At 40.1% G+C, this 16,250-nt stretch overlaps 1 protein-coding gene across 1 annotated transcript in view; it reads left to right on the forward strand.

Annotated features, from left to right (window-relative positions):
• Positions 1-8,326: 8,326 nt before the first annotated feature.
• shisa6a (shisa family member 6a) overlaps positions 8,327-16,250 on the forward strand; it is a 77,711-nt gene continuing 69,787 nt past the window's right edge. The window contains exons 1-3 of the mRNA XM_023406972.1: positions 8,327-8,392; positions 8,838-9,769; positions 15,103-15,251. Of these exons, the coding sequence (XP_023262740.1) occupies positions 9,201-9,769; positions 15,103-15,251 (718 nt within the window). The 5' untranslated portion in view covers positions 8,327-8,392; positions 8,838-9,200. The remainder of the gene's footprint in view (positions 8,393-8,837; positions 9,770-15,102; positions 15,252-16,250) is intronic.

A 16,250-nucleotide genomic window follows, 5' to 3' on the forward strand; every position in this document is an offset into this window, starting at 1 on the left:
TTGTCGTGAGAAAATATCACAAAAATCATGTCACACAGCTCCACTGTTTTGCAGCCTGGATATAATATCAAAGCGATGACTCCAGTCTCTCTCAGGCTGAGCATCAGTCCTCCTTCTCCTCTTTTAACAAACACTGTCCACTAACCATGTGAGGAGGAAGGCTTAAGAGATTCCTCCCCTCATAATAAACGTCAAGTCCTTATTGCCTCCAGGTTATGAAAAGTAAATGTTATATTGACACTTCAATCACTCAGCCTTATTGCTTTCTTCAGGGCGACAGTGAAGAAAATGTTCTGTTTCGGCTTCATGCAAAGCTTGAAGTTGCCGGAGCAAAGGTCATCTGTAGAGTCTGTGAATGTTTTTGTAGCCCTGCTTCAAACCTGCATAATTAGGTTTTAATGATATTTTCCTTTACAGCACTCACACTTTCTTCGAGTCTCTGGGGAGATTAGAGCAACCTGCTATGAAATCCAGCTGGAGGTTTGTGGGTAAATTTGAACACAACAATGCAGGCAGTGGATTTCTTTCATTTATTTTCTGCCTCTGCAGCACATATCCAAGCGTAAGATGATAGTTTAATTGGAAAAATGTCTTCTTTTTTTTTTCTTCCCATGAATGTGAGAATGTGTGTGTTTACGAAACCCTCAGCATCTATGCCATCCTTAATAAACCTCTGCTTCCTCTCAGTCTCTGCCCAGTGACAGTTTCCAAAGCTGTGACATTTATATCCAAATGGTAATTGATTCAGAGGAGGCTGTTAGTATGCAGCTACAATTTAACAACTTTCCTCTTGGGGGAGGAGGAGGGATCAAGCCCTGGAAAGGAGAGACAGGATTTTTTTTTTTTTTTTTTTTTGCTGTTGTTGTTTTTGGTGTTTAAGATGGTGAGATCAGATTGGAAAAACAGAGGTGGCTTGTTTTGCACGTCTTGCTTCCCCGCTCGTCTCACGCACACACACACACACACACAGACACACACACACACACTCATGCACACGTGCAGCTCGTGCAGCAGGATGCTGCTGAGGCTGTTTATTGATTGGATGCCACTGGCAGAATGGACTTTGTCAAAGGCAGTACTCTGTGCTCACACCGCAGGCTGTGTTTACTGGTGCGTCTCACCTGTGAAGTGGAGGCACGAATGTGGACAACGAAGACAACAACAACAAAAACAACAATAACAACAACAATAGCAGCAGCGGCAGCAACAACAACATGAGGGCCTGATGAGCAGCAGTAATCCTCCCCAGATACTGTCAGGCCTGCTGCACAGAAATAATGGCATCACACCCAGCATACTGACTGCACGCACTTGTCATTCGTGATTACCGCTCATGAGCTCCAGCCGTGGACCGTTACAATTATGACACACTTAACGAGAACAAATGAAGCAATGATTGGCCATATAATGTGACCTCTAGCAAATGCCGGCAGGAGTTCATTGTCTTGTCCTTACCGCGCATTTTCCGTTAGCATCTGCTAATGTGGATGAAGGTAATCACTTCTTATGAAAGATGCTATTAACAAATCACAAAAAAAAAAAACAAAAACAAAAACCTGGAGCATAAAAAAGGAGCAAATACTGTGTCCAAGGATTATTCTGTTTATTAAAGCAAAACCACGGCTTCTCCTGATAAACAATCGCCCCGGCACTCAATTTTGAAGTTGGGCTGGAGCAAGGGGTGAAACGAGTTTAGCGACCACAATCTCAGTTAAACAAGACAAATGCACTGTGTACATCGAGTCACCCCACCCCTCCCCCCACCCTGATCATTAGTGTTGCACAAGTAATGATAAGGGGGAAACTGTCGCCTCTCTCAGTTGTAATGCCTCAGTTTCCTCTGGCATCTTTCATTACCCTCCGTTTTCTGTGAAGCAGCAAGATAAGGCTGCACGACCGTGACAGCTCCTGTCAAGACACTTCTCTTTCACTACAATAATAACCTTTATTATTATTATTATTATTATTAGTTTTATTTAGATTTTTTGATTTTATGTGTAAAGCAGAAATATATCAGGATTATGTCCCTCTTAGGAATGGAGTGTTCACTCTTTAAAACTGCCAAGTCTGACGGCCAGATGTCTTCTCATAAACATGTTTGTTCATCATAGAACACCTGTAATGGTGTGGTGCACTTACTCACACACACATACATACTCACTCACACACACACACACACACACATCTCAAAAACACACTTTTGAAGAAAGAAAAAGGTGCTAAAAGTTTTAATTTTCCCCTGACCGTACTTTGTATTCTTTAGGAATTCATTATTCTTCAAGGTGCGACTCATCCAGTCAATTAGGTCCAAGTGAAAAGTTTTCGAGCAGTTTATAATCTCCTCATATGCATCACAGAGCAATGAGGTGTGTCAAGTAAAAAGAATTTAAAAACAAAAATAAAACAAAAAAACAACAGGAATCATCAGCATCACGTCTCTCTGGCTGCACAGCTTTACTCAGTTTGTACAATGGTCTGTGCATCGTCTCATTACAGCAACACGTGAAAGAGCGCTATGAAGAAAAGAAACGTGTTGCCCCGAAAATGTCAGCAGTCCAGAGAGTTTAGCGTCGTTCTGCCACACCTGAAGGCAGAGTGAAAAGCCACTGTATGTGAGAGTGGTTTCAAAATACCATATATCTAATGTTAATTATCAGTGTAATAGATTTTTTTGATCTTTGCATATTTTGCATATTTATGTATATGAACAAAGATTCATCACAGATCATTAGCAAATAATATTTTGAATCTGAAGGGCTGATTTATTGTAATATAATGTAACTTTTTGTGGGAACAAACAGCGTAATGGGAAAAAAAAGTAGCTCAATTAACACAACCAAAAACAATCTTACTAACCCAATTAATTAAAAATGTGTGTTTTATTTATTTAGAATTGACCATTCTAAGACGCCATTGATTTATGCTCCCAAATTGAACTCCGTATTTACCATCCTCTTTGTCAGTTGCTAGCACCTTTTGAATTTTCTTGGAAACTAAATATGCTTTATATACTGATAACGTCAAAATGGTGGATATCTTTGCAGGCCTATCTGCTTGATGTGATATGGAACCACTTTAAGTCAAGAGGCACGTTATGGAGGATCAGACACCTGCAATGTCATCAGGAAATGAGCTGCACGACCTCTTTAATGACATGCAGTTGCACCAGGACGCCAATAAGATTCGCTTTGCATCGAGTGTCGCGCTTTTGAAACATGTTGCGGCCGCCTGGCTCATTAACAAAGGCGACAGAACGGACCCTTGAACAGGGTCGGTGTCAGAGGAGAGCAATTCCCCTCTGCGCCAGAACTGGGGCAGACATTTTGGGTGGTGCTCTGAGCTAAGCCAAATCAAGACCCACATAAAAAATCCCTGATTGAAAGACAAAATATAGACCAATGAAATACTAGAGAGAGAATGTGGGGCAAATATCCGTGATACTTGTCAACGTGACAATTACAAGGCGAGTGCTTTCAAGAGCTTTCCTCCTGTGGCGTTAAGAGCTGCATTACTTTCCCAATCTGATTGTTTTGTGGCGTTGGTGTGAAAATCCGTCTCTTTGCTCAGGATCTCTTTGGTGCCATTCATTATTTCATTCTTCTGTTGAAATATGGTCTCATTATTCTTCAGCCAATGTCGACCCCGTCGTTACCTGTCAGCGTTTTTTTGCTGAGGCTCGCGCACTTGGAGCTGTTAAACACTAATGGACAATCCCTCTTCCCTTTGTGCTCAACATGCCATGTGATGTGCCATTTTGACTGACAGAGGAATGGAGGGCCAATTTGCAAATGCTGTCTTCCAGAGCATCCAGTGTGGAAAGACATTCATCAAAAGCTCCGTGCACTTTTTCTTGTCTCCTCGTCATATTATCTGCACGGCGCTGTCAGGGGCGCTGTGGAGTCGATCACGCTTTTTCCTTTCAAAGGCTTGCACGGGTGGACCATGTGCCAGCTGTAAAGTATGGGTGGGCAATTAAAGTCCACTTCTTCTTCTTCTTCTTCTGTCTGGGATGTTAAATAAGCAGTGTGAGATAAAGTGCTTTGGTCCAAAGGTACATGCATTTAACCAAGAATCAACATTACCACGTTTGGATCCATCCAGTGCAAAGAGTGGAAGACACTTGTGATACCTGCTGAAGAATCTATAATCTTTCCTATGTCAGTTTATTGATATAGCTGAGGATAGTTCCCGCCTTTTTTACTTGACCCTTTAAGACAACACAAACTCAACTACAACCGGTTATCAAAGGTTTTATAGGAGTAATTCAAGGAAGCACAGAGATTATTTTTACCTTATAAACCTCATCAATTTTTGCGGTGTGCAGAGGTGAAACTGTCCAGCATTTCGCAACAATACACATGGAGAAGAAATATTTTTTGCGTATCATCTTGCATCTGGTGAGACTTATCTCGTGATGGCCTCAAACAGTTTTGTAGGAGACGACAGATACTTGAGTATAAAAGCCTTAATGAACATTAATGCAATTATTTGGGGGTGGTGATGGATGGGTAGAAGAAAGTTCTATTGAAAAAGAAAAGCAGCCTATTTATTTAAAAAAAAAAAATTGAACGAATGAACGTGAACTAGTTAATTTTCATCCATATGGACTGAACTTTGAACTAGTTCTGTGTGAACTGGCACATCAGTGCCGCCTCATGCTACCAGCAGTGACAAGGACACTAGCAAAACACAAAACTAGAGAAGAATCAGTCAGGAAGGATCAGGAGAGAGCAGTCTGTGGTCTGTGTCTGTGGCCACCACATGTAAACCCATTCCCTTTTTGGAGGTTGTCTTGCTTTTTCCTCTTCATTGCACCTCTTGTCACTTTCATTTGCACCAAAGCAGGTGAAATTGATTCACAATCACTTGTGCTTCCTAAATGGACAGATTGATATCCATGAAGTTTAACTGACTTTGTGTTATACTGTGATGATTAAGTGTTCCCTTCATTTTTTTGAGTGATACATACATGTGTATATATATATATATATATATATATTTGGACTGGTTTATGCTCAATGTGGCGGCTTTTTTGCACCATCCACCTGAAAGTCACTATAAAGAACTTTAAAAATGAATTTGTCGGCACCGTTTGGTCATTTTAGACTAATGACTTTATAACTTCTGTTTGTAACTGTTTTAATTGATTCTTGTCATTGCATTGTTTATTAATTGTATATGTTTGGTTTAATTTGATCTACTAATTTACTCCAAGTGATCTTCTAGTTTAAATAAAGACTATATATATATATATATATATATATATATATGTGTACAGTGTGTGTGTGTGTGTGTGTGTGTGTGTGTAAAAGGGTAGAAGGTGATGGAGAGAGTGAGAAACAGAGGCAGCCTAAAAGGAAAAAGCAAAGGGCAGCAGGATGAGCACTGGCAGTTATAGAGGATGTCACACTATCTGTATCTGCCTTGTTTGTTGAAGCAACAGGAAACACCTTAACAGGCAACTTGTCTGTGGAAAGGCCAGTATGATTTCACACTGTATAGCCCAGTGTTATTTTTAAGTTCTCGTGCTGATCCCAGATCTCAGAACTTCCAGACATCACAAACTAAATTTTAAGCAAATGTGTCTAAAATGATGCACAAGACATCTGGAAAGTGTCCAGTTTTGGAATTGGTGCTCCCATTAAAACATGGAGTCTGGGGTTTGAATATGTAAGAAGTCATGTAGTCTGATGAAGAGCTAGAACAAGCTGGTACAGAATATATATGATACTGTTACACTTTTTACGACCACACAAAGCTAATGAAATGTGCTATACTGTATGTTAAGGGGCGATGAATTCTCTGACACAATTTAATAACTCAAAATTGAAATAAGTAAACATACATAAAACAAGCAGTAAAACCGGTGTGTGTCTTCAACTTGCAACAAAGCCTAACAAGTCATGTGTTGTAATGAGGAATAAAATGATAAAGACGGGTGGTTTGTGGAGGTTTAGGATCAATGTAATAACTTCATTGTAGTTAAACGTTGCAGAGGATCCCAATAAATAAGATAAGCTTACCCCAGTGGAGGCTTCGTCAAACACCTCTGCTATAAAAGTAATAACAGCAGACCTTGGTCAAACTGCATTCACCTTGATCAAATGGCACTCAAGCTGGCTAAAACAAATAAATCTTGGCAGTGGGTTTAGTCTGTACACCAGATGGATGAGCTTTGACACACTGGATAATAACTGAGTGAATGAGGACAGTGGAGTAAGGCAATGACAGCAAAGTATTTGAAAGTCAATTTGATGTGGCTTCCTCTCGCTGTCAAATTACCTGTCTGGAATTTTTAATGTGGTGATTTACACCATCTGGTATGGCCAGATTTTACCGGATTAAAACACGTTTATGAATACAATTAAACCACAAATCAAAAAATGAAAAAAAATATGAATATTCCTAACTATCTGACTCCAGATATTTCTCCTTGTAACGCCTTTGTAAAGACAAGAGAGATGTATATTACAATATGTTCACTCAAAAAGGTGCTGTGTTGAAACAAGAATATTATTAAATATAACGTTCCTCTAATAAAAACCCGGCCTTTAGTAGAAGATTAAGTGCATGTGAAATCACCGAAATTCTGAGATTAGAAAATCTGAGAATAAAGTACGGTAAGTACCAATTTTGGGAATAAAGTCATAACTCTGAGAGAAAAGTGGATTCTGAGAATAAAGTTAGAATTTTTTCGAAAAATCTGAGAATTCTTTTGATATGAAAGTCAAATTTCAGAAAAAAGTAAAAGCTCTTTTCATCTGACAGTAAAATGGATTCTAAAAATAAAACTTTACTATGTTGAGAAATTATGAGAATAAATTCATAGGAATAACATTTCAGAAAAATTCAGAGCTCTCCGATAAAAGTCATGAAGTTGGGAATAAAACCATGATTCTGTGATTCTGGGAAGTTTTGAGAAAATCTAAGAACAAAAGTCGTTATTCAGTATGAAGGCAAATTTCATTATTCTCCAATTTTCTAATCTCTGATTTTTTTTCCCAGAATTTTGAGAATAAGTGAGACGCCAGCCTGAATTCCTAAAGTTAGATAATCTGAGAAAATGTTCATAACACAAATGTCAACTTTCCTAAAAATCTCAGATCAAAATCAGAACAAAGTCATGGTGGATTCTATGAATAAAAGTATATATTTTTAGATATAAAATGTGACACTAACATCTGAGAATAACAACACAATTCAATAAAAAGTCAATTTCGACAAAAAAACTTCTGCGATTAAAATGAATTCTGAAAATGAAATAAATTTTAAATACATTTCAGGAACATCACAACCTTTGATAATAATCTGAATTTTGACAGTAAAGTGCTTTTCTGAGAATTTTTAAATACCATTTTTCTGAAATTCTATGAATATCATTTCATCTCCTAATTAAAGAAAATAGTCACAATTATCATGAAGTTAGTTTCTTTAGAATAAGAAGAGAATAAAAAGAATAAAGTGAATTCTTAAAATAAATAGAGGATATTTGAATAAAAGTTTTTTGACATTAGAAAATCGGAGAATAAATCCATAAAGTAGTTTCGGGAAAGGGCAATCAGCTCAAATTTGACATTATAGATTTTGGAAAAACATTTCACAGAGTGAAGAGTAAATCAGAGCACTTTTGCCTGTCTTTTTTTCCAGACATCACCACCAGTAGTAACAAGTGTTACCTTAAAATTCAGAATAAAATTTCCCTTGGTACCAGACATTTTTAAGCAAGCAAATCCTTCTCCCCCCTCCCACTGCACTGGCATGGCATTTGATTTATAATTCTAAAGTAAACCAGCATGTTTTCACATTTCCCTGAACACACACACACACCCACACAACCACACACCCACACACACACACACACACACACACACACACACACACACACACACACACGGCTTACTGCACACTGCAACACAGGACGTGATTGGTGACTTGGTGACTTGTGAGTGGATGCAGCTTGTGCGCGCACTGACGCGTGAACATCCACCAACAGCAGCGCCTCGCCTCTACAGACAACTTCTAATACACTGTAATCTTTCTGTATGTGTTTTTTTTTTTTTTTTTCAACACCTCCGCGAGTTATTGAGTGAAGTCCGGAGGCAATATGACCAAAGGAGAGGAGGGGGGGAGATGCCGATTGATAATTAACTGAGGTACCTGAATGGTGACGTGAGTGGAGGATTGGGGGGTGGGGTGGGGGGGGGGGGGGGGGGGGGTGGGGTGGGTGGGGGGTGACGAGAGAGAAAGAGAGAGAGGGAGGAAGAGAGAGAAGGAGAGGTGGAGGGAGGCGGGCCGGAGAGGAGAGAGAGAGGTCTTGCCTCTTGTGTTGCTGAGGCTCTTTGATTCAGTGGCAGCGGCTGAGACAACCCCGTTACCGGCCACCGTTAACCCGGTAAGTCTTCATCATCATCTTCTCTCCGACTCTTCATCGTTTTATCTCACTAGAAAAAGTTAATGCTCCGTTTCCACTCAAGAAAGTTTATGCGTAAAACGAGGCGACAAAACGTGTCATATTTTTTACCCTAAAGGCAATTCATGAACACGGATAGTGTCTGTTATCTAGTTAAATAGCATTTTCTCGTGTGTGTTTTAAGTGAAAATATGACAGAAAAAGACGGAACTTGTTTACTTTTGTGGTGCTGAAGCGCTCCAACAAGCCAAATGGAAACTTGGGCGCTGTCCGTGGTGCTGAAAGTGTTCGCCGCTCCAGTTTTTGCCAATTATCGACCCAGATTCTTCTTTTTATTATGTCTGATTAAGTGTATAAAGGATTCTTAGCCTAACCTTAAGTCAAATCTACTGACTAAACCTCTCTGTGCGCGTCTCTTTTCTCACAGTGCAACTACGAGACTCGATCCTACTCAAGATCAACTGCTCATGGTGAAGAAAAAGCAGATTTCCCTGGAGGACATCGAGTCTTTCTCGCGTCTCTGCAGCCAAAATCAAAGAAGACGTCTGTCCTGTAAGAAAACAAGCTCTTTACTGGATGACAACAAAGTCTGAAGATGCACTGTGTGTCCGGTGAGCGCAAGAGCTGCCAGTCAGAGTCCGTGAGTGAAAGCTTGGCACGTAAAGGAGTACCTGAGATGAAGAAACCCGCAAGAAGCTCCACTCGGTAAGAAGTGGGAGAGTGATATTGAGAGAGAGAGAGCAGACAGAAGAGAGTGGGGGCCAAAGAACAAACACCAGCGCGTCCTCAAATGATGGGGATAAAGCACCTTCTGCTTCTTTTGATTTACTTAGACCCACTGAATGTCCTGTGCGCCGCCACCACCAACAAAAAGAGCAAAACCCCGCAGAGGAGGAACCCAAAGGTGAAGGAGGTCAACGGCAGCACCACTGCGGTCCCGGTGGTCGCGGCCGTCCCGGGGAGGATCACCCAGGTCCAGGCTCCCTCGGTCGGCGTCGTCCAGCACGACACCTGCCTGGGCTACTACGACGTGAGCGGTCAGTACGACAAAGAGTTCGCCTGTAACAACACCGACCACCGGTTCTGCTGCGGCAGCTGCTTCCTGCGCTTCTGCTGCGCGGACCGGGGGAAGCGGCTGGAGCAGAAGAGCTGCACGAACTACAACACGCCGGACTGGATCAAAACCCAGCCCCCTTCACCGGCACCAACAGGTGATACGTATGACCCAGAGCTGGACCAGACCAACACCACAGTGTACATCACCTGCGGGGTCATAGCGCTCATCATTGCCATTGGGATTTCTGCTAAAGTTGCCTATGATAAAGCCACCAAGCCTCCTCAGGAAATGAATGTGCACAGGTAAGATTCTTCTCACACATTCATTCTGGGTGATGATCAATGAAAAAGTAGAAAAAATATATTTTATCTTAATGAATTTACACTGTAAAGGTTCATCTTGGTAACTCTGGGTTTTAGGGATATCTCCACCCTTATTCTACTCAGCAATAACGTCTTACCAGTTTAGTAAGAAAATGCATCAATAGTTTCCTGTAGTCAGAGTGTATACAACGGGAGGGAAAAGACCTTACAGCTCTTCAAATAACACCGCACATATCCACAGTCTGGCACACTCTTGATCCTGTAATGAGACTTTCTCTAGCTGTCAATCCAGTCCAGTAGCTTTAAAGAGAAAATATATGTACACACAGCGGCTGTACTGGTGACTCAGCTGATTTATAGTAGTCTACATAACTTAAAGCCTCAATATCATACGTTCAATCCAGCCCATGACCTTTAACACAAGCCGTTACTCTCCTCCCCAGAGCTTCCCTGTCAAAAAATGTCAAGATTGTATACCTTTCCACTGTTCATGTCCCACTCTGTGTCAATCCTTGGATGGGGAGGGGGTGGTATTTTATGTCCGTTCAACCTCGGGGGGATAAAGCAAATGCCACTGAAAGCCATTATGAGTGATCACGTTCATCCTGATGGGAGTCGTGTCCTCTACAATGACAATATTTTGAAATCCTCAAGGCACCAGTGGTGGTCATTGAATTGCTCAATGAACATTAAAGCAACATAAAAAACACATCCTGTGGCCAAATTCAGTCACCAGCTGAGCACACTGCTGTATGGTGATGTCAGGAACAGACCTCAGGTAACATCATCACAACACCAAATGACTCCTTAATGTTGCCAATTATGTTTGTGTTGTATTATTTCATACAAAGAACTGCTGTTTTCTGTGTCCTGAAGCAAACACCTTATAAGGTTTGATCTGACTACGTCTCAATAGAGTCACAATTCATCTCTTTTGTTTACCCAAAACCCAGTAGGAATGATCAGATTATGAGCACAAAGAGCATTTGAAAGACCATTGGTGTCTTAATAAGCTTCACGGTGGTGTGGAGTTTGTTTTACCCTACAAATGGTGCAGGAGTGACATGAGCCGAGTGGTTTAATCAAGTGCGTGCAGACAGCTCTCTTTAAAACCTGGTCTGAAATCTTTGTTTTTGAACATTAAATAGACCTGACAGTCAGAGTCAAAGATTACTTGAGTTTCTCAGTGTTGAACCCTTCATGAACATTGACAGATTCTGTATGACTGTATATCTGTGGTTTGATCAGATTTGATTGACAGTCGCCTAGCAACATTTAAAGCAAACAGCCCCATAACTGTCAGAAGACTTCAATTTGACCACTGCTAAATTCTGATTGGTGCACAGAAGTACACAATGTTACCAACCTTTTTTCCAGCTGAGCCCCACCCACTTCAAACCAGTGAGAGAAAACACAAATACTGCACATACTGTAAATCTCAAATGTGAAGTAATTCAAAACTCTTTGAACCTTTGGGAAATTATTTTCTGTTCTTGTAGAACTCATGTAGTGCAAATGAAAAAGAAAAATATGTTATCAGAGCCTTATAAAAAAGGTGGATACATCATGTTACTAGAGCTGAAATTATTAATGCATTAATAAATTACTTGATTGACACAAATTAATCAATCAAACTATTTTGATAATTGATTAATTGTTTGTCATTTTTCAACCAAAAATACCAATAATTAGATGGTTCTACTTCTCAAATATGAGAATTTCAAGCCTTTCTTTGTCTGTCATTATAAGAGAGAATTATGAACATGTTTCACTGTTTTCTAGAATTTTCTAGACAAAAAAAGTAATCAAGAAAATAATCGGTCAGTTAATCAATAATAAAACCTACATACGTGTAACACTTCTGGCACAAAGTTAAAGCTGCATATAAGTATTTTTAAGGCATGACATGTCTATTTGCATATGAAAGGGGGTACTTGTGATAATGAGCACATGGAGAACTTTGTAGTTCCTCACACTGCTATGGAGCTGTATGGTGACTTTCAGCTCATTGTTTTCCTTACTGATCTGTTTCACTCTCAGCGCTCTCACACAGTGAGAGAGCAGCTGGTGAACATACAGTGGTAGAGTTGAAGATGTAGCAGCTGAAGAGCAAGCTGAGAGCTTTCCCATGGGAGACCAAAAACAGAGTTAAAAGAGGGGGAATATTGGTTGAAGAAGACAAGGCTCCAAAAGCACGTTAGTGTTACTCCATAACTTTGGATGTTTGGTAAACACACAAGTTTCGCCATTATAAACTTCAAGGGTGATATGTCAGTTTTGTATTCACACCTTGTTTCTGCTTGCCCCAAGTGGCCAAAAATGAATTTCTTACAGGTTTAATATTTGAGTTGTGTATGTTAGAGTATGAAAACTGAAAATGATTAAGACGATGACTGTTTTTTTTATTTTCATAAGGGAGGATTTATAATTTCTGTTGTGGCCTGTGGTCAGGAAGACCTGCCTGCACTGGCTCAAATCTTGGCATCCACCTTTATATGTGGCGTTTGCATGTTTCTTATCATGTTTAGATGAATTTCCTTCCACAAGAAACAAACAGTACAGGTGAAGTGGAAATCCAAAACCCAAATGTGTTTGTCTGTTTGATAGACTGCCAACTTGCACACTATTCATAGAACGCTTTCAAAACATCTGTCCAAGCTGCCTTCTGCACCATGCATGCTGGGATACTCTCAATACCTGTTTCAGTGGGGATGGAAAGTGTAGAAAGGGATAAATGGGGGTTTAATTGGGGGTTAGGTCTGACATAAATGTTACACATGTTTTCCACCCACGGGTAAAGAAAAACATCATAGTCACTTAGTCACTGCTCATATCCAAGAGTCACTTGAGTCACCTACTATTATCTAGGGTTTGTCTAGCTTCTCAGCCAGAGCCCGGATCCTTGATTTAATGATATGAAGACAATTGAGCATTGTTATGTCTCAGTTGTGAAACTTTGGTGCCTGCTGCTTTTAAAATGCCAAGAGAGATTACTCAGCTCTCTCAGAAAAACACAGTGACAAGTTCTTGATAAAAATATGTCCAAATTCAGGCCCTGACAACAGCACAAAGGAATGCTTTCAGTTGATCAGTTATATATTAAATTTAAGCTCCAGTGATCACTGTAAGTGTCTTTTCAAAGGTTGGCATTTTATAATACAGCGTTAGTAAAGAACAACAAATTTCATGATGCAGCACTTTTATTTTCTATGTATTCTCTGAGAAATGAGGAGATGGTGAAGTTTACGTCTCCTTACTGCTGTTCTATCCTAGCCATGGGGTGTACTTTCAAGTGGATCTGCTTAATGCCATCTCTTCAATATGAGCTGTGGCTATGAGAGTTTAGAGAGAGGGCTATTAAATGAGGAGGCATGTCTTCTTGGGTGCTCAATAGTTTTATTCCTTCTTTTAATGATTTGTTTATTCTCACTAGCCATTTGGCGCATTGAGCAGTCATAATGATGTCTGCTGGAATAGACGTCAGAGGCTGGCAGCAGACATTCATGATGACAGCTGTGACCAAAAAGAAGTAGTGGAACATGGGGTTAGCTTTATATTTGGCAAGGGTCTGCTCTTTAAAAGTGAGGAGCATCTTTCTTAATTTCCGGTGCTTCTATAAAGCGATTTCGACTCCTACCTCTGTGACTGAGGGAACAATGTGAGCAGAATACTGAGCTGTTGGCAGACCTTTGCTGTTTGGTCTGTGACCTTCACCGAAACACAAGAAATGCCGAGTGAGAGCTAAAGCCAATGATTTGAACAGGCTGTATTGATCACCTTCTGCAGAGCAAACAGAGATGCAATTTATGCCAGCTAGGTGGTGAGAATAATGCTTCGGTCTCCAATTGCGAGACCAAGAAATTGAGTTAAATGGTAAGACGACTGTGAATGGGCAAAAATAGCAGTAGAATAAGTTAATTGTAAAAGGGACAGAAAAGGTCAAAAGTTTGTATAGGAAGTCTGGTTCCAGGATTTTACAGCCAATATTATCAGCTGATTTTTTTTTTATCACAAATATACTTGTCTGTCCAAATGTGTTGCACATTAAAAAAAAAAAAAAAAAAAAGTTTCATTCTCAATACTTCAGGCCCAATTTTATTAATTTTTTTTTTCATGGTAATGATGGAGCTTATCACTTAGTGCAACCGTGTGGCTCTGTGTTTTTCACAGGTTTAGGACAATAATATCCAGAATATGGAATACCAACAGACTTATCCTTCTAATACGGCATTAAACCTGTAATTTCATACTTCTCAGCAGACTCCTGTTCCTCTGTTAGTCAGATTAATTGTGGCGTTCCCCAAGGTTTGATTCTAGGTCCTCTGTTGTTTTCAATTTATGTGCATCCTCTCAATCAGGTTTTACAGAGTTATGCATTGATTTTAAAATTATGTAGCCGATACTCAAGGCATTAAATGGCCTTGTTCCAAAATTTGCCACGACCAAAGATTTTTTTAAACTCTCATATTGATACTGGTCAGCCCAGAAAATGCAGTATTGTTTGGGCTCTATTAAGATTATAAGCATTTAAGATAAAGATAGTTTTTTTGAAATTTCCAAGTAATTTGACAACAATCAAAAGTACTTTTGTACTTGGGTCCTTCTGTGGTTTCATTTCTCTTGCCAAAGTTAATTTCTCTTATTAAAACATCTTATAAAAGTCGGACGTGTTCCTGCAAACTATAGCTCCTGCTGCACACGACATAGCAGCCAACTAGGACAATGCAAAATCAGGTCGCCTCTGTCTGTGAAAAAGAAAACGGCTAAAGTGTGCTCATCCTGGAAGGGAAATGCTATTAATATACTGTATATCTCCCAAAGTCACAGAGTTATAGAAAAGAGGACTGTGTGGTTGCTTTAGGTTGACATTGACACAGTTAAATTGCCCTTTCATTTCCTTTAAGAAAATGCAGCGCTGGCACTCCATCTCACAAACTAACCTAGCCTCCAAAAGTTGGAAATGGTGTTGCTGAAATATTGCTTTTATTTTGTGGCTTCAAAGAAGAGACACTAAGTTAACTCTTAATAAATGGGCTTTGAGCTCCAGTCCGGCACAAATAATAGAACGTGTCTGTACCTTGTGTACCTTGCTATTGAAAATCTAACTCCTTTGTGACTGTAGTTGTAATTAGGATTTCCACTCTGCCTTGCTCCAAACCTCTATGATTCAAATTGGAGCTGTAGCTGAATAAATGAGGAAGACCTTCAGGGGGATTGTTGCGGAGGAAAAAAAAGAGAAGATGTTAGTAATTGGAAAAGGGAAACATTTCAGGTTAAACATTTTTTTCTTTATTTGTGTGATTTCCTTTCAGAGCCCTGGCAGATATTCTGAGGCAACAAGGACCAGTCCCAATATCTCAGTATGAACATGAAAACATTGCAGCGATTGATGGGTCACCCAAAGACGAGACTCCAGTCAGAACCTCGAAGAACCATTACACACCTGTTCACACCAACCATGGTAGGTTACACTGCTTTGATACAGCTCAATCGCTCAGACTGAAATAGAGTATGTTTGTAAGCCAAATAAATGTGTCCATTTATAAATCCAACTTTATGTTATTGGGATGGTGTAAAGCTTACAGTGTGTGTTGTAAGGAGCTCGCTTTAATCTGCCACAACGTCCTTTGATTGACATCCTCTGAAATAGATGGATGCGCTGTGGATCTTAAGCTTTCCCCTCAATATTTCTTAAGAGGAAACGTATAAGAAAATACATAGCGAATTAAATACAAGGCCCTGGTTGACTTCTCCTCTCCCTCATGCTGTGGTCCCATAAGCCTACTCAGCACTGGCTCAAAATTGAGATGCAAATTATCATCTTCTGCTGGAGACACACGCTTTTTGTCCAGAGATAATTCTGTCGTGCAACGCTGTTCCTCCTACTTTTATCCAGTCGGTCTCCAGATCCCTGCTCCAGGGATCAGCTCGTTTGCTAAGTGCCCTAGTATGGTGTCCCAGATTCAACAGTGTAATGTTTCACTTTCGTGTCACCCTGCCTCCGCCCTCCCTCTCCACCAGCGCCACCACCCAACATGGAGGGAATGTGTCAGAGGAGAGCTGATACAGACTGAACTGAGCTGCTTTTCTCCTTTTTCTGCAGCAGAGTGACGTTAGAGTATATCACTGAAATGGAACAGCCCAGCCAAGTTGGGACAGAGTAGATTACTACAAGCTTGGTCAACAATTCGGCTGGTCTTAAATTATCTTCTCTTCGTGTTATGTTTGCAATATTTAAAGTAACATCATTTTCAAATAAATTATAATCCCTTTCCTGGTCTCTATTAACTCCACTCCAAGACTGTTCAGAAAGTCCAGTAAAGGACAAAATCCATTATAAACAAAGTTTGTTTGCAATAAGCAAAAGCAGAAGAGGGAGAACAAAAATCCACCAAGTGTGAACAAACAGAGAAAATAGTGCCAGTAAGACTGAATTATCAACCAGGCAAAATTGGAGACT

The sequence above is a fragment of the Seriola lalandi genome, unplaced genomic scaffold (assembly GCF_002814215.2).
Source record: "Seriola lalandi dorsalis isolate HSWRI2012SDOR001 ecotype SW California unplaced genomic scaffold, Sedor1 jcf7180002054322, whole genome shotgun sequence".
NCBI classification, from domain to species: domain Eukaryota; kingdom Metazoa; phylum Chordata; class Actinopteri; order Carangiformes; family Carangidae; genus Seriola; species Seriola lalandi.